General features: G+C 47.1%; 1 protein-coding gene across 1 annotated transcript in view; it reads left to right on the top strand.

Moving 5' to 3' along the window:
- Positions 1-22,912, top strand: part of LOC120039803 (sodium-dependent noradrenaline transporter-like) — a 69,089-nt gene that overhangs the window by 32,136 nt on the left and 14,041 nt on the right. The window contains exons 4-7 of the mRNA XM_038985178.1: positions 8,034-8,172; positions 14,278-14,412; positions 15,166-15,269; positions 22,575-22,699. Of these exons, the coding sequence (XP_038841106.1) occupies positions 8,034-8,172; positions 14,278-14,412; positions 15,166-15,269; positions 22,575-22,699 (503 nt within the window). The remainder of the gene's footprint in view (positions 1-8,033; positions 8,173-14,277; positions 14,413-15,165; positions 15,270-22,574; positions 22,700-22,912) is intronic.

The raw sequence follows: 22,912 nt of genomic DNA, 5'->3' as shown, positions 1-22,912 counted from the left end.
ATGGGTAACGATGCTTCGTGGGTGACCGTTGTTGATGTGTGCAGAGGGTCCCTGGTTCGCGCCCGGGTCGGGGCGAGGGGACGGACTAAAGTTAAACTGTTACATTGATGCTGTTGACCCGGATCACTGGTTGCTGCGGAAAGGGAGGAGGTCGAAAGGGGGGTGAGTGTAACGGATGTGAAATGGCTATCTAGTTAGCGGTGGTGCGCGCTAATAGCCTTTCAATTGGTGACGTCACTTGCTCTGAGACCTTGAAGTAGTGGTTCTCCTTGCTCTGCAAGGGCCACGGCTTTTGTGGAGCGATGGGTAACGATGCTTCGTGGGTGACTGTTGTTGATGTGTGCAGAGGGTCCCTGGTTCGCGCCCGGGTCGGGGCGAGGGGACGGACTAAAGTTAAACTGTTACACTATCTAGAAACTTAAAGGTTTCTTCGGCTGTCCCCATAGGATAACCCTTTGAAGAACCATTTTTAATTGCAGGTTGAACCCTTTTCGGTTCCATGTAGAACCCTTTCTATAGAGGGTTCTACATGGAACCAAGAAGGGTTCTACCTGGAACCAAAAAGAGTTCTCCTATAGGGACAGCCGAAGAACCCTTTTGGAACTATTTTTTCTAAGAGTGTAGCCTTCCTTAAAAAAGGGCTATTTGCATTTTTAGACGATTGATTTCAATGTCACTCGATTGATGAAGTGCTCAATTAAACAGTTTTTTGACGAAATTGCTTGAACAATTACGTAAGAGATAATTAGCTTTTATTTGATCAATCTCACTTTCCATCAGTTCCACTTGCATGGTTCTGAGGGTATTTGTAGTAATTAGTGATCCTGCTTGGTGTGTCTACTTAAAGTCAAGTCAGACGTTTACCTCATTCTGGAGAACATGCTGTACATGTCTGAGAAAATGGCCAAAGAGATTAATACTAGTCAATAATATTTGATAAAGCATACAGTATTGCTTGAATTTTTTCCTGGAAGACATTGTTGTCCTTTTTTTTAATGGCATATTGTTCATATCACTACCATATTATATGTGTGTCTCTGTTGTGTATATATGCTTCTTAAAGAACATTTTAGGCCAGAATTTGTAAAAGAGGCCTTAGGGATTGATATACTTTGGCCAAATAGCTTCAGATCACTGATGTGTTGACCATTTCAGGGAAAGCAGATAAGAGTTTGTTTTTAGAATAACTGGTCCAAAGAACATGCGTTGATGTTTGATAACATTTACGGTTAGTGTGATATAAGATGGACTGTACAGCCTGGAAGCACCACAACAACCCTAGACCCCCTGCCTATACATGACTAGTCAGAAATATCAACGTGTCTGTCTCTTGTTCCGTTCTGTCCTTCTTAGACAGCCTCTCTCCTCTCCTCTCCTCTCCTCTCCTCTCCTCTCCTCTCCTCTCCTCTCCTCTCCTCTCCTCTCCTCTCCTCTCCTCTCCTCTCCTCTCCTCTCCTCTCCTCTTTCCTCCCCTGCCCTCTCCTCTATCTCTCGTTTTCTCTTCGGTTCTAGCAGCTTTAAATGTATTATCATCAGGATATAAATCACGACATATTTATAGACATATTTAGGACTGGGCTGTCTGATCTGACAGTCCCCTTGTCCTTGGTGTCTAGTCTGGACAGACAGTTGTTCCTGTGTCTTCTCTTCTGGCTTGCCAGGCAGTGGGTTGTGTAACCATCCGGGGGCATCAGTTCCACATGTCATTTCGTAGCTACACTTATCAGCATAATCACAGAGAGAGGCTGCCCGCCGGATCGGATCGCCTCGCTAGCCCACCGGTCAAACAGACAGAGAGGAGGAATCAGAAACAGATAATGAAGTTAAAGGATGGATTGTTTTGATGTGCAGCTCTTAGACAGCTGTTTCTCTGATGAATAGGATGGGTGTTATTTTGATTGATTTGATTTAACCTTTATTTAACTAGGCAAGTGAACATAGTATTAGGGAAAGGGGGATACCTAGTCAGTTAAGAACAAATTCTTATTTACAATGGCGGCCTACCAAAAGGCAAAAGGCCTCCTGCGGGGACGGGGCTGGGATTAAAAATACAAATATAGGATAAAACACACATCACACCAAGAGAGACACCACAACACTACGTAAAGAGACCTAAGACAACAACATAGCATGGCAGCAACACATGACAACAACTTTGAGGGCTCCAGAAACAGACAGCAGACAAAACATCAGGTCTTGGAGAGACAGAGGAGACCCTAAAGATCATGTTGTCTTGGATATGAGCTTCGTGGTGAGCATAATTCTGGCCTGGCTCTTTGTTGTCGGCTCCATGGGGTCCCACATCTCTCTCCCCAATGGCGGTGAGCCCTCGGCTGGGCTGTAACACTGAGCCTCAGGCCTGTTTCAAAGACTGGAGATGAAGAAACAAGCAGCCATCAACCCGCTCCTCAGGGAGCTATGATTACCGGGTTTTTAAACGCCGTGTTTTCAAAGCAGAAACAAACTATCTGTCATCTCGATGTAAACTTAAATTGTTTTAGGGCACCCTCTGATATTAGAATGAGATCAGATGTCCCATAATACTGTCCACTTGTGATGACTCACGTTTACTCCTTCCTCCTTACTCAGTTTAGAAGAAGAGGGAAAAAAACACATGGCCGTTCTCGCTAGAGGTCAATATTGGTCAATACCGTTGATAATTTAAACACTATGACCTCTGACCCCTGCTTCCCTTTGAGCAAGGCAGTGTCTTTAAATTGCACCCTATTCCCTTATATAGTGCACAGCTTTTGACCAAATCCCTATGGTCCCTGGACAAAAGTAGTGCACTATAAAGGGAATAGGGTGCCACTTGAGATGCAGAGCAGGAACGGGATGCTCCCTAATATCGCTGAGCTGGAAGTTGATCCAGATCCGCTGTCAGTCCGGTGGGACTCAGAGCAGGTGTGGCTCAGTATGCCTGTCCTGGGAAGATCCGAGGATGATCTGGGAATGAGGAGATAGCAGGAAACAATATTTATGTAGGGAAGGATGAGACACCATTTGTCTTCCTGCCATCTCCCCTCTTTTATATATGTTCCGGTAAAGCACTTGAACCTTTGAGCGCCCCTTCAACTGAGAGTAGTAGTCAGAGTGCTTTGAGGGGAATGGCTCCCAAGAGGGTTGACAAAGTCTGTTATTAAAACCTCTAGCTGCCAAGGTCTTTGAAGGAGTGTGAGAGAGTGTGTGTGTGTGCATGCATGCGTGCTTTTGTGCATGTTAAGAGTAGAACATATTTTCTCAGGTACTCCAAACCCTGAGTCCTTCATTCTTCCCTCGTGATTCTGTTAGCTAGATGATTGAATGGATACAGAACAAATGGTGATCATAGTATGTTGAGATAAAAGCTTTGAACTTTGCTTCTCATTCTTAAGTTGTTTGATTTAGTGAGCAGTAACAGTAAGCTTGTGGAATGGTTAGTTCCATGATGAATGTATAGATGCTGTGACTGGGTTTTGTAACGGCAGTCTACTTCGTCCTCCTCCTCAGACGAGGAGAGGCGAGAAGGATCAGAGGACCAATGTGCAGCGTGGTAATTTGACATAATGAATTTAATTAGACAAAACAAAAACACTATACAAAATAACAAAAGAACATACCGTCACAGTCCTATCTGGTGCAGAACACAAACACAGAGACAGGAAACAACCACCCACAATCCCCAACACAAAACAAGCCACCTATATATGATTCTCAATCAGGGACAACGATTGACAGCTGTCTCTGATTGAGAACCTTATCAGGCTGAACATAGAAACAGACGAAATAGACACACAACATAGAATTCCCACCCAGCTCACGTCCTGACCAACACTAAACAAGCAAAACACATAAGAACTCTGGTCAGGACGTTACAGTACCCCCCCCCTGAGGTGCGGACTCCGAACGCACCCCTAAAACTCAAGGGGAGGGTCTGGGTGGGCATCTGTCCGCGGTGGCGGCTCCGGCGGTGGACGAGGACACCACTCCACCACTGTCTTTGTCCCCCTCCTTAGCGTCCTTTGAGTGGCGACCCTCGCCCACGACCTTGGCCTAAGAATCCTCCCCAAGGCCCCCACATGATTTAGGAGGTAGCTCAGGACAGAGAGGTAGCTCAGGACAGAGAGGTAGCTCAGGACAGAGAGGTAGCTCAGGACAGAGAGGTAGCTCAGGACAGAGAGGTAGCTCAGGACAGAGAGGTAGCTCAGGACAGAGGGGCAACTCCGGACAGAGAGGCAGCTCAGGACGAATGGCAGCTCCGGACTGAATGGCAGCTCCGGACTGAATGGCAGCTCCGGACTGAATGGCAGCTCCGGACTGAGTGGCAGCTCCGGACTGAATGGCAGCTCCGGACTGAATGGCAGCTCCGGACTGAATGGCAGCTCCGGACTGAGTGGCAGCTCCGGACTGAGTGGCAGCTCCGGACTGGGTGGCAGCTCCGGACTGGGTGGCAGCTCCGGACTGGGTGGCAGCTCCGGACTGGGTGGCAGCTCATGACTGGAGGGCAGCTCATGACTGGAGGGCAGCTCATGACTGGAGGGCAGCTCATGACTGGAGGGCAGCTCATGACTGGAGGGCAGCTCATGACTGGAGGGCAGCTCATGACTGGCTGGCAGCTCTGGCAGCTCCTGACTGGCTGGCGGCTCTGGCAGCTCCTGACTGGCTGGCGGCTCTGGCAGCTCCTGACTGGCTGGCGGCTCTGGCAGCTCCTGACTGGCTGGCGGCTCTGGCAGCTCCTGACTGGCTGGCGGCTCTGGCAGCTCCTGACTGGCTGGCGGCTCTGGCAGCTCCTGACTGGCTGGCGGCTCTGGCAGCTCCTGACTGGCTGGCGGCTCTGGCAGCTCCTGACTGGCTGGCGTCTCTGGCAGCTCCTGACTGGCTGGCGGCTCTGGCAGCTCCTGACTGGCTGGCGGCTCTGGCAGCTCCTGACTGACGGACGGCTCTAGCGGCTCCTGACTGACGGACGGCTCTAATGGCTCGGGACAGACGGGCGGCTCTAATGGCTCGTGGCAGACGGATGGCTCAGATGGCGCTGGGCAGACAGATGGCTCAGACGGCGCTGGGCAGACAGATGGCTCAGACGGCGCTGGGCAGACGGATGGCTCAGACGGCGCTGGGCAGACGGATGGCTCAGACGGCGCTGGGCAGACGGATGGCTCAGACGGCGCTGGGCAGACGGATGGCTCAGACGGCGCTGGGCAGACGGATGGCTCAGACGGCGCTGGGCAGACGGATGGCTCAGACGGCGCTGGGCAGACGGATGGCTCAGACGGCGCTGGGCAGACAGATGGCTCAGACGGCGCTGGGCAGACAGATGGCTCAGACGGCGCTGGGCAGGCGTATGGCTCAGATGGTGCTGGGCAGGCAGGCAGCTCAGACGGCGCTGGACAGACGAGCAGTGCAGGCGGCGTTGAGCAGACGAGCAGTGCAGGCAGTTCAGACGGCGCTGGGCAGGCAGGCAGCTCAGACGGCGCTGGACAGACGAGCAGTGCAGGCGGCGTTAGGCAGACGGCCGACTCTGACCTGCTGAGGCGCACAGTAGGCCTGGTGCGTGGTGCCGGAACTGGTGGTACCGGACTGGAGACACGCACCTCAAGGCTAGTGCGGGGAGCAGGAACAGGGCACACTGGACTCTCGATGCGCACTATAGGCCTGGTGCGTGGTACCAGCACTGGTGGTACCGGGCTGAGGGCACGCACCTCAGGGCGAGTGCGGGGAGAAGGAACAGTGCGTACAGGGCTCTGGAGACGCACAGGAGGCTTGGTGCGTGGTGCCGGAACTGGAGGTACTGGGCTGGAGACACGCACCACAGGGAGAGTGCGTGGAGGAGGAACAGGACTCTGGAGACGCACTGGAAGCCTGGTGCGTGGTGTTGGCACTGGTGGTACTGGGCTGGGGCGGGAAGGTAGCGCCGGATATACCGGACCGTGCAGGCGTACTGGCTCCCTTGAGCACTGAGCCTGCCCAACCTTACCTGGTTGCATGCTCCCCGTAGCCCGTCCAGTGCGGGGAGGTGGAATAACCCGCACTGGGCTGTGTTGGCGAACCGGGGACACCATGCGTAAGGCTGGTGCCATGTACACCGGACCGAGGAGACGTACTGGAGGCCAGATATGTAGAGCCGGCTTCATGGCACTTGGCTCAATGCTCACTCTAGCCCGGCCAGTGCGGGGAGGTGGAATAACCCGCACCGGGCTATGCACACGTACAGGAGACACCGTGCGCTCTTCCGCATAACACGGTGTCTGCCCGTACTCCCGCTCTCCACGGTAAGCATGGGAAGTGGGCGCAGGTTTCCTACCTACCTTCGCCACACTACCCTTTAGCCTCCCCCCAAGAAATTTTTGGGGTTTCTTCACGGGCTTCCAGCCACGCTTCCGTGCTGCCTCCTCATACCACCGCTCCTGGGCTTTAGCTGCCTCCATCTCTTCCCGAGAGCGGCGATATTCTCCAACCTTAGCCCAGGGTCCTTCTCCGTTCAATATTTGCTCCCATGACCATTCCTCCTGGTACCGCTGCTGCTGTCGCTGCTGCCCGTTCTCACGCTGCTTGATCCGGGTTTGGTGGGTGGTTCTGTAACGGCAGTCTACTTCATCCTCCTCCTCAGACGAGGAGAGGCGAGAAGGATCAGAGGACCAATGTGCAGCGTGGTAATTTGACATAATGAATTTAATTAGACAAAACAAAAACACTATACAAAATAACAAAAGAACATACCGTCACAGTCCTATCTGGTGCAGAACACAAACACAGAGACAGGAAACAACCACCCACAATCCCCAACACAAAACAAGCCACCTATATATGATTCTCAATCAGGGACAACGATTGACAGCTGTCTCTGATTGAGAACCTTATCAGGCTGAACATAGAAACAGACGAACTAGACACACAACATAGAATTCCCACCCAGCTCACGTCCTGACCAACACTAAACAAGCAAAACACATAAGAACTCTGGTCAGGACGTTACAGGTTTTAACACCTCAGGAACCAAATTGAACCAGGTTGTCTCTGTCGTGACCCAGTATTCACATCGCGAAAAATAATCGCCAAAATACAATCTGGAAAACTATTTTTAATGCTATATTGATATTAAATGTGGCAATTATATGACAAGTGAACAACATTCCCACCTCATTCATTGTCAGTAATTACATTTTGCCCATATTCATGTTAATAATCTCACTGGCTTGAGACCACAAAATCAATCAAAATAGTGCTGCTGATAGCTCTTTATTGAAAATACTGTGATTGAAGAAAAGTTGTTGAGTTCATTATCATTTCTACACACTTTCTACCTGATTGAAGTGGTTTAAGTTCAGACTGGAGTAAATGGTGTGTAGATGACTGACTGTTGGGTGTTGTCAGAATCCTGTCCTCCCTTAGAGCAGGTGACTCCCCTCGCTCTTCTCAGGGTCAGACAGGGACTGTTCATGTGTTGAGTCTGTCCTAGCTGAGTCATAGCCTGGGTGGATCCACCATACAAACACAGCACTCTGGGGGCTGGCCAGGGAAAAGAGAATACTGTGGGTAGCCTGCGATATAGCCTTATACTGTATGTTTCCTAATAAGGCATGTCTATCTTCCTTCTTTGTGTTTTATGAGGTATCTATGCTTTGTGTTTTATGAGGTATCTATGCTGTGGACAGTTTGGTCAAAAATCTGGTTCTAAATGAAGTTGGGTGTGTTGTTGGAGTGTGTGTGGTCTGGGTGTGTTACGCATGTCATCCTCCACACTCAATCAATCAATCAAGTTTATTTTATATAGCCCTTCGTACATCAGCTAATATCTCGAAGTGCTGTACAGAAACCCAGCCTAAAACCCCAAACAGCAAGCAATGCAGGTGTAGAAGCACACCACTGTCTTGTTAAGTATGTGGATGCTTCCAGATTCTACACCCTTTTCCAGAAGTACACACTTTCCGACTCCCCGTCGTTGATTTAAAAGCATAGGGTTGGTGTAAGCATTGGCCATGTGAAAGTGTGCAAAGGACACTACGGTAGAAGCTTGTAGAATCGGGACTCAGCCTTAGTGTGTGTGTGTTCTCCAGGCGTGGCGTACTCCACCTCCATGAGAGCAGGGGGATCCAGGACCTGGGCATGCCTCGCTGGGAGCTGGTCCTCTGTCTGGTGGCTGTGGTCTTTCTTCTCTACTTCAGTCTCTGGAAGGGTGTCAAGTCCTCCGGCAAGGTACTGTTGAGACACTGTGCTGTACCCTACCGCTTAGGACAGCACACACTCCTACTGTAGTACAACACACACTTCTACTGTAATACAACACACACTCCTACTGTAGTACAACACACACTCCTACTGTAGTACAACACACACTTCTACTGTAATACAACACACACTCCTACTGCAGTACAACACACACTCCTACTGTAATACAACACACACTCCTACTGTAATACAACACACACTCCTACTGTAGTACAACACACACTCCTACTGTAATACAACACACACTCCTACTGTAATACAACACACACTCCTACTGTAATACAACACACACTCCTACTGTAGTACAACACACACTCCTACTGTAATACAACACACACACTCCTACTGTAGTACAACACACACTCCTACTGTAATACAACACACACTCCTACTGTAGTACAACACACACTCCTACTGTAGTACAACACACACTCCTACTGTAGTACAACACACACTCCTACTGTAATACAACACACACTCCTACTGTAATACAACACACACTCCTACTGTAATACAACACACACTCCTACTGTAATACAACACACACTCCTACTGTAGTACAACACACACTCCTACTGTAATACAACACACACTCCTACTGTAATACAACACACACTCCTACTGTAATACAACACACACTCCTACTGTAGTACAACACACACTCCTACTGTAATACAACACACACACTCCTACTGTAGTACAACACACACTCCTACTGTAGTACAACACACACTCCTACTGTAATACAACACACACTCCTACTGTAGTATAACACACACTCCTACTGTAGTACAACACACACTCCTACTGTAGTACAACACACACTCCTACTGTAATATAACACACACTCCTACTGTAGTACAACACACACTCCTACTGTAATACAACACACACTCCTACTGTAGTACAACACACACTCCTACTGTAATACAACACACACTCCTACTGTAGTACAACACACACTCCTACTGTAGTACAACACACACTCCTACTGTAATACAACACACACTCCTACTGTAGTACAACACACACTCCTACTGTAATACAACACACACTCCTACTGTAGTACAACACACACTCCTACTGTAATACAACACACACTCCTACTGTAATACAACACACACTCCTACTGTAATACAACACACACTCCTACTGTAATACAACACACACTCCTACTGTAGTACAACACACACTCCTACTGTAGTACAACACACACTCCTACTGTAATACAACACACACTCCTACTGTAGTACAACACACACTCCTACTGTAATACAACACACACTCCTACTGTAATACAACACACACTCCTACTGTAGTACAACACACACTCCTACTGTAATACAACACACACTCCTACTGTAATACAACACACACTCCTACTGTAATACAACACACACTCCTACTGTAGTACAACACACACTCCTACTGTAATACAACACACACACTCCTACTGTAGTACAACACACACTCCTACTGTAATACAACACACACTCCTACTGTAGTACAACACACACTCCTACTGTAGTACAACACACACTCCTACTGTAGTACAACACACACTCCTACTGTAATACAACACACACTCCTACTGTAATACAACACACACTCCTACTGTAATACAACACACACTCCTACTGTAATACAACACACACTCCTACTGTAGTACAACACACACTCCTACTGTAATACAACACACACTCCTACTGTAATACAACACACACTACTACTGTAATACAACACACACTCCTACTGTAGTACAACACACACTCCTACTGTAATACAACACACACACTCCTACTGTAGTACAACACACACTCCTACTGTAGTACAACACACACTCCTACTGTAATACAACACACACTCCTACTGTAGTACAACACACACTCCTACTGTAATACAACACACACTCCTACTGTAGTACAACACACACTCCTACTGTAGTACAACACACACTCCTACTGTAATACAACACACACTCCTACTGTAGTACAACACACACTCCTACTGTAATACAACACACACTCCTACTGTAGTACAACACACACTCCTACTGTAATACAACACACACTCCTACTGTAATACAACACACACTCCTACTGTAATACAACACACACTCCTACTGTAATACAACACACACTCCTACTGTAGTACAACACACACTCCTACTGTAGTACAACACACACTCCTACTGTAATACAACACACACTCCTACTGTAGTACAACACACACTCCTACTGTAATACAACACACACTCCTACTGTAATACAACACACACTCCTACTGTAGTACAACACACACTCCTACTGTAATACAACACACACTCCTACTGTAATACAACACACACTCCCACTGTAATACAACACACACTCCTACTGTAGTACAACACACACTCCTACTGTAATACAACACACCCTCCTACTGTAATACAACACACACTCCTACTGTAATACAACACACACTCCTACTGTAATACAACACACACTCCTACTGTAGTACAACACACACTCCTACTGTAATACAACACACACTCCTACTGTAATACAACACACACTCCTACTGTAATACAACACACACTCCTACTGTAGTACAACACACACTCCTACTGTAATACAACACACCCTCCTACTGTAATACAACACACAATCCTACTGTAATACAACACACACTCCTACTGTAGTACAACACACACTCCTACTGTAATACAACACACACTTCTACTGTAGTACAACACACACTCCTACTGTAATACAACACACACTCCTACTGTAATACAACACACACTCCTACTGTAGTACAACACACACTCCTACTGTAGTACAACACACACTCCTACTGTAATACAACACACACTCCTACTGTAGTACAACACACCCTCCTACTGTAATACAACACACACTCCTACTGTAGTATAACACACACTCCTACTGTAATACAACACACACTCCTACTGTAGTACAACACACACTCCTACTGTAATACAACACACACTCCTACTGTAATACAACACACCCTCCTACTGTAATACAACACACACTCCTACTGTAATACAACACACACTCCTACTGTAGTACAACACACACTCCTACTGTAATACAACACACACTTCTACTGTAGTACAACACACACTCCTACTGTAATACAACACACACTCCTACTGTAATACAACACACACTCCTACTGTAGTACAACACACACTCCTACTGTAGTATAACACACACTCCTACTGTAATACAACACACACTCCTACTGTAATACAACACACACTCCTACTGTAGTACAACACACACTCCTACTGTAATACAACACACACTCCTACTGTAATACAACACACACTCCTACTGTAACACAACAGACACTCCTACTGTAATACAACACACACTCCTACTGTAATACAACACACACTCCTACTGTAGTACAACACACACTCCTACTGTAATACAACACACACTCCTACTGTAATACAACACACACTCCTACTGTAATACAACACACACTCCTACTGCAGTACAACACACACTCCTACTGTAGTACAACACACACTCCTACTGTAATACAACACACACTCCTACTGTAATACAACACACACTCCTACTGTAGTATAACACACACTCCTACTGTAATACAACACACACTCCTACTGTAGTACAACACACACTCCTACTGTAGTACAACACACACTCCTACTGTAATACAACACACACTCCTACTGTAGTACAACACACACTCCTACTGTAATATAACACACACTCCTACTGTAGTACAACACACACTCCTACTGTAATACAACACACACTCCTACTGTAATACAACACACACTCCTACTGTAATACAACACACACTCCTACTGTAGTACAACACATACTCCTACTGTAGTACAACACACACAACTACTGTAATACAACACACACTCCTACTGTAGTACAACACACACACTCCTACTGTAGTACAACACACACTCCTACTGTAATACAACACACACAACTACTGTAATACAACACACACTCCTACTGTAGTATAACACACACTCCTACTGTAATACAACACACACTCCTACTGTAATACAACACACACTCCTACTGTAGTACAACACACACTCCTACTGTAATACAACACACACTCCTACTGTAATACAACACACACTCCTACTGTAACACAACAGACACTCCTACTGTAATACAACACACACTCCTACTGTAATACAACACACACTCCTACTGTAGTACAACACACACTCCTACTGTAATACAACACACACTCCTACTGTAATACAACACACACTCCTACTGTAATACAACACACACTCCTACTGCAGTACAACACACACTCCTACTGTAGTACAACACACACTCCTACTGTAATACAACACACACTCCTACTGTAATACAACACACACTCCTACTGTAGTATAACACACACTCCTACTGTAATACAACACACACTCCTACTGTAGTACAACACACACTCCTACTGTAGTACAACACACACTCCTACTGTAATACAACACACACTCCTACTGTAGTACAACACACACTCCTACTGTAATATAACACACACTCCTACTGTAGTACAACACACACTCCTACTGTAATACAACACACACTCCTACTGTAATACAACACACACTCCTACTGTAATACAACACACACTCCTACTGTAATACAACACACACTCCTACTGTAATACAACACATACTCCTACTGTAATACAACACACACTCCTACTGTAGTACAACACATACTCCTACTGTAGTACAACACACACAACTACTGTAATACAACACACACTCCTACTGTAGTACAACACACACACTCCTACTGTAGTACAACACACACTCCTACTGTAATACAACACACACAACTACTGTAATACAACACACACTCCTACTGTAGTACAACACACACACTCCTACTGTAATACAACACACACTCCTACTGTAATACAACACACACTCCTACTGTAGTACAACACACAGACTCCTACTGTAATATAACACACACTCCTACTGTAGTACAACACACACTCCTACTGTAGTACAACACACACTCCTACTGTAATACAACACACACTCCTACTGTAATACAACACACACTCCTACTGTAGTACAACACACACTCCTACTGTAGTACAACACACACTCCTACTGTAGTACAACACACACTCCTACTGTAATACAACACACACTCCTACTGTAATATAACACACACTCCTACTGTAGTACAACACACACTCCTACTGTAGTACAACACACACTCCTACTGTAATACAACACACACTCCTACTGTAATATAACACACACTCCTACTGTAGTACAACACACACTCCTACTGTAGTACAACACACACTCCTACTGTAATACAACACACACTCCTACTGTCATTCTGCCCTTTAGCAAGGCAGTTAACCCCCAACAACAACTGCTCCCCGGGCGCCGATGACGTTGATTAAAGCAGCCCCCTGCACCTCTCTGATTCAGAGGGGTTGGGTTAAATGCGGAAGACACATTTCGGTATCCCCCTTCCCTTTCCCTAGTATAGCACTTACTCCTACTGTACACAAAATGAACTGTGGTTGTGCTACACTACCTTGAGAAATAAAATCTATAAACAGTAACCTGAGTGTGACAATAACCAGTCTCTGAGTTGACAGATCTAAGCCCTGTTTAGTACGGCTTGGTGCGTGAGTCTACACACATCTGAAAAAGAACATCTATACGATAACCAAAGCTGACAGACCAGGGAGAATACAACAATTCACATGATGTCTGCATGTCATAGGACATGATCTCACAGCAATAATGAGTAATCTGTAATGTTATGTTGTCCAGGTGGTGTATTGAACACTACTGTTGTCATGTAGCTAATGTTCTGTGTTGTGTTGTGTCCAGGTGGTGTATTGAACACTACTGTTGTCATGTAGCTAATGTTCTGTGTTGTGTTGTGTCCAGGTGGTGTATTGAACACTACTGTTGTCATGTAGCTAATGTTCTGTGTTGTGTTGTGTCCAGGTGGTGTATTGAACACTACTGTTGTCATGTAGCTAATGTTCTGTGTTGTGTTGTGTTGTGTCCAGGTGGTGTACATCACGGCCACAATGCCCTATGTGGTGCTGTTCGTCCTGCTGATCAGAGGCATCACTCTGCCAGGGGCTATGGACGGCATACGGGCCTACCTCCACATCGACTTTAAACAACTCAACGACCCCAAGGTCAGACAGGTCTTTAGAGTACAATACAATGTGTTACTGATATTAGGGATGCAATATTTCCAATAACTTACAAAATTCCCAGGATCCCGGAATCAAGAGAGAATTAACTAGAAATCCGGGATCCACCGAACAGGATTTCTTAAAACCTGGGAATTTTGAAAAAGATACAAGAATTTGTAAACCTTTTACTGGGAGACACAGCCTCAGAGTGCAGGACAGTGTTACTGCTAGAGCTCCCATAGTCACGTCCAATATGGAAATAAATGTAATTAACTAATTTAGAAACCAAAACATGTGTTAGCTGTTTTTGTAAACAAAGTGGAGGGAAAAAATATAGGAATAAAATATGCCATATTCAATATAAAACTCAGTAAATGAACGGTAAGGAGCTCTTTTTGAAAATATGGCCGAGGAATCATATCAGAGACGAGATTATTTAGAGCCAATAGTCAGTAGATAGTCAGTACTCAGGAGAGATTCTGTCAAATGTAGTGCTCTTCTCTGTATTGTATTGTAATGCCATGGGCTCTTTGATGACAAATATATATATATTTTCAAGGAATGGGGCAGTTTCTTAATTTCTTTGCTTGATTGAAGAGATAGTAAAGTGTTGGAAAGATAGGGGGGATAGGGGAAGGGTGAGTCAAAGGGCAGTGGGCCGGGGTCAGAGGCTGTCACCGCTGGATCACACAGGCCACAAGGACAAATCTTTGAGAGCAACACATAAAGTATCGTTCTATGTTCCTGCTGTAGGTGTGGATTGATGCTGCTACCCAGATCTTCTACTCATTGGGAGCTGGCTTTGGAGTGCTCATTGCATTTGCCAGCTACAATAAATTTGACAACAACTGTTACAGGTAAGACGTATCACTGTGTTGATATCACGGTGCTGTCCTCAGTGCTTCTCTATCATGACCTTACAAGGCTTACATGACCTTCTATAACCCATAACCAGGCAACGAGATAGAACAGATCCTGTGCTTTGTTTAGTTCTCTTAAGGTTTATCTTTCCTGTTTTAACTGGACAGAAAGGTGATGTGTATCAGGCCAGTGGACCTTCTGGCTTGGAGCTAACAGGATAAGTGCAGGCCATGCTAGGCCAGATGATGGCTATAGCCATAGGCAGTGTTACCTTTCCTGCCATTCTGTCATCCTCTAAACCCCTCACAGAGAAACAGACATTAGACTGTGCGGTCTGCTGATCCTTGTCATCACTAATAGGTTCCTGTGAAAGTGGAGAGGTGGGTGCTGCTATCAGACCCATTCTGCTTAAAAAAAAATGTGTGTAGATATATGGTCTCTTTTGTATTCCAGCTGTGTTTGTGTATGTATAGGTCAGTAGGTGTCTCGCTGGCTGCAGTGGTAACAGTACAGTAATGTTTGTCCATGGACCATTGTCCACCCATTCTATAGACCAATTTCCCGGCCGCATCATGAAAAGTTGCATGCGCAGGTTCGCACCAGAAAATGGGCTTGTTTACATTGAAGTGACCACATCCAACTTCAGATGCAGCTCATGTATTCAGATGGTTATCATCTACAACATCACAGATGTCATCACAGGATTGATTACCTAGCAAACTAGCAAGCCAGCAAGGCAAGGTAAAATATCACAAATAGAGCTAGATAAAGACAGAAGAATAATATACTTGTTGAACATAGCTAATTAGCTATAGCCATCAGTCTTGTGTGTTTTTATGGTCATCACTCACTCACTGCTAAGTTTGTCAAGGTGTATAGCTATCTGCTACAAATCTGTAGGAAACGTTGTGAATTTCCCACCAAAGAAACATATGGTTCTCAGAACAGTATGTGCTAACTGGGTGTCCTGCATCATTCACAGAACATTGTGGGAAGGTTGTATGCAAAATGACTATAGGACTACCATGCTCTCACCAAGCTCTCGGAAACATATGGTTCTCAGAACGTTATGTGTTAGCTGGGTAGGGTTATTGTAGTGTGACGCTGTACAGCCAATTTCCCACTCTTATAGATTACTTGTCCTGATCTAAACACCCCCCCCCCCCCAACACAGCTGAAGGCCTCATGTGTGCTCAGCTGGGCCATATTTGGGAGCTGAGAGGCTGAATGAGGACTTGTGAAAGTTGGCTGTTACATCCGTAGATATTCTCAAAGGACATCTGAGTGGCTAGCAGCTGGTTGTATTATTCTCCATATTGTACACAGCTGGGACGGTTGAGGTCAGACTGTGGTCCATGTTCTCTCGGTCTGTCTGCTGACTGAACATGGGTTGATGTCTGCTGACTGATCGTGGGTTACTGACCACAAACAATCTTCAGGCTTTCACCTAGTTTGATTTCCAGGTGGGCCTCAAAGGCTCTCAAACAACATCCAGTCCCTCTGGCATCAAAATGGTTCATTAAAACCAATACAAAATTAAACTTTTTAAAGGGGCAATCAGCAGTTGATGTATCCATTTTTGGACATATTAATTAATGATATGTACTCATTGATTCTTGAAGAATATAACTTATAAATGCCTCATGAGCTTAGTTCAACTGTCGTACCCCAACAGAACCCAAAATATAAGCTTTGTTTTACTCCAAAGTTTGTAAACAAAGTAAATGTAAACAAACACGATATAGCCTCAAAGCATGGTTTACACTATACATTTGATATCGTGGATGGTCAGTCCTTGAATCTATAGCTCTGTCTATGAATTTGAGAGAGGTTACATTTCTCCAGTCGCATCCCACTGCTTCTTACCAAAACAGGGGTGGGGGGGTGGGACTCTTTTTTATTGTTTCTGTGATGTGGTGAGGTTGAACCCAGGTGCAGAGAAGAGACCAGACGAGGAATCAGTGGTTAAGGATAAACATAAATACTTTACTGAGAAACAGTAGCCGCAGGATCATAGTACACTAAGTCTCAAACTCACACAATAAACAAACACACACTGTAAACAATTCAAGCTTCTGCAAAGAAACCACAAAAAACACACCTCTTTTAACAAGGACACAATCATGAAATAATAAGACACACCTGAGTCCAATAAAAGTCTTTAGGGCGGTCTCTGCTGCCCTCTGGTGCCAGGAGGAACCATGACAGCCATGATGACCACCACGTAGTTGTTTGAATTCTCTAACAAGACCCGGATCCAGGATGTCCCGGGCAGGCACCCACGCCTGCTTCTCGATACCGTAGCCCTCCCAGTCCACCAGGTACTGCAGGGCAGAGGTGGGACCAAGTCATTGTTTTACAAGTCACAAGTAAGTCTCAGGTCTTAGCACTCAAGTCCCAAGTCAAGTCCCAAGTCAAGACAGGCAAGTATCAAGTCAAGTCTCAAGTCAAGTCTCAAGTCCTAAACCTTGAGTTTCGAGTCCTAACCAAGTCATAATGTGCTCTTCACCAAATGTAATACCATTTCATATTTTTAACAAGAGTAATAGTTAGTATATTACATTTACGCAAATCATGAATCCTTTAAAAAATATCTATATATTTATTACTTTCCAAATAAACGTTATATTTCCATGGAAATACATGGGTAGCCATGAGAAAGACCCCCCCACCCCCCCAATAGTGATCGAGGATCACTATGGGGCGCAATCGGTCGATGTAGGCTTGTACACAATCGCCCAACCTTAACACACACACACACACACATACACATACACACACACACGCACACACACACACACACACACACACACACACACACACACACACACACACACACACACACACACACACACACACACACACACACACACACACACACACACACACACTCTCTCTCTCTCTGTGTGGTTACAGTAGGCTAACGTGTGTCAATGGTTTTAGGAACAGCAGTAACATCAGGCAGGATTTAGGCTACCATCTGGCTAACGAATTGTAGATCAATCTTGGGTGCAATGATCACGTTCCCGCACTGACTGACTGTGTGGAGGCTCATTGATTTAACGTTACGTTAGCCTACATGCTACACTAGTAAATTGATAAATTATATAGCTGTCGGCTATATTAGCCACGACTTACCGTTCTTTGTGCAGCTTCAAATGTCGAACAAAGTTGGAAATTGTTGTGCCTCCGTCTGTAATTTTCTTCACGAATGTTTTGCAAGTTGCAATCCGTTTTTTGTTGATACAGCGTCGTATTTATATCCGAAAATAATAATTTTGGGTATCATCTTTCCAAGGGCTCCATCTGAATTCACCCGCCGACGTTCCTCTGCACTGCCACGCACAACTTTTTCTCAGCTGGCACAATTTGATTGGCTGCTGTCCGAATCAAACTGTAATCCGTTAAATGAAGAGTTGATGCGCTGCACACTTTTTTTAATAGCATACATTTTTATATTTGGTCTTGGGGAGGGTATCAAGTCAGGTCGAGTCAAAAGGCTAAAGTCCAAGGCAAGTCACGAGTCATCGGTGTTAAAGTCAAAGTCGAGTTCCAAGTCATCATATTTGTGACTCGAGTCCAAGTCATGTGACTCGAGTCCACACCTCTGCTGCAGGGTCCCTCGGACTCAACGAGCCTCCAACAGACACTGGACCGTGTAAGGCGGGCGGCCATTCATAAGTTGAGGGGGCGGAGGAGCAGGTGTCAGGGGAGAGAATGGACTGGTCCTTACCAGCTTGAGACGGGAGACATGAAAGTACGGACAGACTCTCATGGACCTGAGAAGATGATAGGTGACCGGGTTGATGCGACTCAGGATATTGAATGGTCCTATGTAGCGTGGATCGAGCTTCCGCGAGTCCAACTTTAAGGGAAGATCACAGGTGGACAGCCACACCCATTGAACCGGTCGGAGGAGTCGAAGAGGTCTTCAGTGCCGGTTTGCCTGATGTTGGTGTTGGGCAGAGGAGTGGAGCAAGGAGGATCGCGCTCTGATCCAGATGCGATGACATCGTCGAATGAACGCCTCGGCTGATGGCACCTCCGCTTCGGCCTCTTGTTCATGAAATAGGGGGGGGTCGAACCCGAACTGACACTCAAATGGCGAGTTCAGCAGTGTGTTATGAGCATACTCTGCTCAGACGAGGAACTTGCTCCAGTTGCTGGCCTGAGTGGAGACAAAGCAGCGGAGGAACCTCTCCAGCTCCTGGTTGGCCCGCTCAGTTTGCCCATTCGACTGAGGGTGGAATCCCGAGAAGAGGCCTTACAATACCATACGGCAAACTGGGGCCCACGATCTGAGACAATGTTCGGGGGAACTCCGTGTAGTCGAAAGACATGGATAATCACGAGATCAGCGGTCTCCTTCACTGAAGGCATCTTGGGTAAGGCGATGAAATGGGCTGCCTTGGAGAACCGATCGACCACCACCAGGATAGTGGTAAGCCCTTGAGATGGAGTTAACCCTGTAATAAAATCTACAGACAGATGTGACCAGGGCCGGCTGGGGATGAGTAGAGGTTGGAGCAACCCGGCCGGTCGCTGACGTGATGACTTGCTTTGGGCACAGATGGAACAGGCCGCAACAAAGGATCTCACATCCTCCATCATGTTGGGCCACCAGAATTTCCACCTCAGGAACTCCAGTGTCCGATTAACCCTTTGATGCCCAGTTCATTTAGAGGAGTGTCCCCATTGTAGTACTTGGGACCGGGCTGATCGCCGGGGTCAGGTTCTCGGGTCTGGGCTTGTCGGACCGTGGTCTCAATACTCCATATCACAGGGGCCACAATGCGTGAGCTGGGGATGATGGGCTCGGGATCCCTCAACTCGTTGGAGATATCATGTTGGAGCGACAGGGCATCTGCCTTCTGATTCTTGGATCCCGGGCGATAGGCTAGTGTAAAATCAAACATATTAAAAAACAGAGCCCACCTAGCCTGGCGAGCGTTCAACCTCTTGGCTTCTTGAATGGAGACCAAGTTCTTATGGTCTGTCCAGATCACGAAAGGATGAGGTGCCCTCTCCAACCAGTGTCTACACCCCTCAAGAGCCCACTTAACTGCCAAGAGCTCCCGGTTGCCTACATCGTAGTTGCGAACCGTTTGTAGAAAAAGGGCATGGGTGCAGTTTCTTGTCCTACTTGTTCCGCTGTGAAATGGCCGCCCCTGCTCCGGTGTCCGAGACGTCCACCTCCACCACAAAGGGACGAGTCGAATCAGGATGAACGAGGATGGGTCCAGAGGTGAAACGTCCCTTGAGCTCCATGAATGCCCTGTCATCCTCTGGGTCCAGCAAAAACGGGTCTGGGACTTGCGGGTTAGGACCGTGAGAGGCTCTGCACCCGCACCAAAGTTGTATGTAAAACGCCTGTAAAAATTGGAAAACCCAAGGAACCCCTGGACCTGCTTGAGAGAGGTGGGACGGGGCCAGTTTGCGACCGCCTCAATCTTTACGGGGTCCATTTGGGTGCCTGTGATAGAGATAATGTGACCCGGGAAGGAATCCTGGGATATGTGGAACTCACACTTCTCTATCTTGACATATAGTTGACTCTGCAGGAGGTGTCTCAGGACTTGGTGGACATGCAGTATGTGTCTGGAAGGGCCTTGGAGAAAATCAAGATGTCGTTGAGGTTAACAAAGACGAACCGATTCAACATATCCCTCAGGGTGTCATTGACCAATGCTTGAAAGACTGCCGGTGAGGTCGATAATCTGAAGGGCATGACTAAATACTCATAGTGGCCACTAGGGGTATTAAAGGCTGTCTTCCATTCATCCCCCTCCCTGATTCTCACCAGATTGTAAGCGTTGCGGAGGTCTAGTTTGGTGAAGAATTGGGCCCCTTGGACCAACTCCAATGCGGAGGTCATCAGGGATAGGGGGTAACAATTCTTGATTGTAATCTGGTTCAGCCCTCTGTAGGCGAAGCAGGGATGCAGGTCTCCATCCCTTCTTACATCCACCAGCAGGGGATGTAGAGGGGCGATTGAAACCTGCCTCCAGCGATTCCCGGATGTAATTGTCCATGACTGCTGCTTCAGGGGTCGAGAGAGAATACAGATGACCCCGGGGAGCCTTTGTACATGCGCCTGTCACGCTCCTGTGGGCTCAGACGTGTGCGACCCAGCTGCATGGGATCCTCCATGCTGGGCTCGGTGGCCTTGGGGGTGCTCAGGAAACCGGAATTCTGGAGTGGTGTCAAAAGGGTGCTGTCTCCCCCGTTCCCGGTTGTCAAACCTGATTGTCAGTGTTTTCAGGGACTCGAGGTCCTCTCCCAGTTCCCGAGTGGGCAGCTCATCTTTGATGGAGTTAGACAGACCCTGGTGGAAAGCGGTAACCAGTGCCTCCGTATTCCACCCACTCTCGGCGGCGAGGATGCGGAACTCAATGGCCCCTTGGCGGAGGTTGAACAGTTGGCTAGCCACTTCTCGTCCGGCAGACTGGGTGGTTGAAGACTCGTTGCAGCTTGGCAGTGAAGGCTACTACGGCTCTGCAAGATGGTGGCTGCTGTTCCCACACCGCCATTGCCCACGCCAGGGCCTTGCCCGAGAGTAGAGAGATGATGTAGGTGATCATGGCCCGATCGGTGTGGAATGAGGAGGACTGTAGCCCGAACACCAGAGTACACTGAGTGAGAAACCCCTTGCATCCTCCCGGGTGACCGTCATACCGCTCAGGGGCTGGGATCTTGGGCTCCCGGTGCAGGTTCCCTGGAGGAACCACAACGACGTCTGTAGCACTGGGCGATGAGACCTGGGCATTGGCTCCTCCTGGGTTGGGGGCGTGCCATGGTTGGAGGGACTCAGCAAGTGCCCGAAGGTTCCCGGAGATTTGGGAGACCTGTTCTTGCTGCCGTCCTAACAGTGCTCCTTGGTGGGCTACCACGTTCCGGATCTGGGAGATCTCTGCTGGGTCCACGTTGTGGCAGAAGCTTGCTGTGATGTGGTGAGGTTGGACCCAGGGCTTGGTGGTGGGGTGGGGGGTTACGGCCCCTTCGTTATTCTGTATTCTAATACCTTGACAAGACCCTCAAGACAAGCCCCTCAAGACAAGCCCCTCAAGACAAGACCCTCAAGACAAGACCCTCAAGACAAGACCCTCAAGACAAGACCCAAGATATGGTTCCAATAGAAATGTTGGTTTAGATTGACTATGGTTCAAGGAAGCAACAGGAAGTCCAATAGTCGAAGTGTTAATATGGTGGGTTTATTATTGTTCTAAAACCTGTCCTGGTACTATCATGGTAGCTTTATTTTTCTAAACATGTTTTATGTGTGTGTGTTCTCTTCCCAACAGGGATGCTATCCTGACCAGCACAGTGAACTGTGTCACCAGCTTCTTTTCAGGGTTTGCCATCTTCTCTGTGCTCGGCTACATGGCCTACAAACACGGAGTCAGGATAGAGGACGTGGCCACCGAAGGTGAAAGGAACCCTACTAGATATGCATGCATGCACGCATACACACACACACACACACACACACACACACACACACACACACACACACACACACACACACACACACACACACACACACACACACACACACACACACACACACACACACACACACACACACACACACACATACACACATACACACATGTACACACACAGGAGGATGACATGCGTA

Source organism: Salvelinus namaycush, unplaced genomic scaffold, assembly GCF_016432855.1.
Source record: "Salvelinus namaycush isolate Seneca unplaced genomic scaffold, SaNama_1.0 Scaffold300, whole genome shotgun sequence".
Lineage (NCBI taxonomy): Eukaryota > Metazoa > Chordata > Actinopteri > Salmoniformes > Salmonidae > Salvelinus > Salvelinus namaycush.
This window is presented reverse-complemented; position numbering and strand designations above follow the sequence as displayed.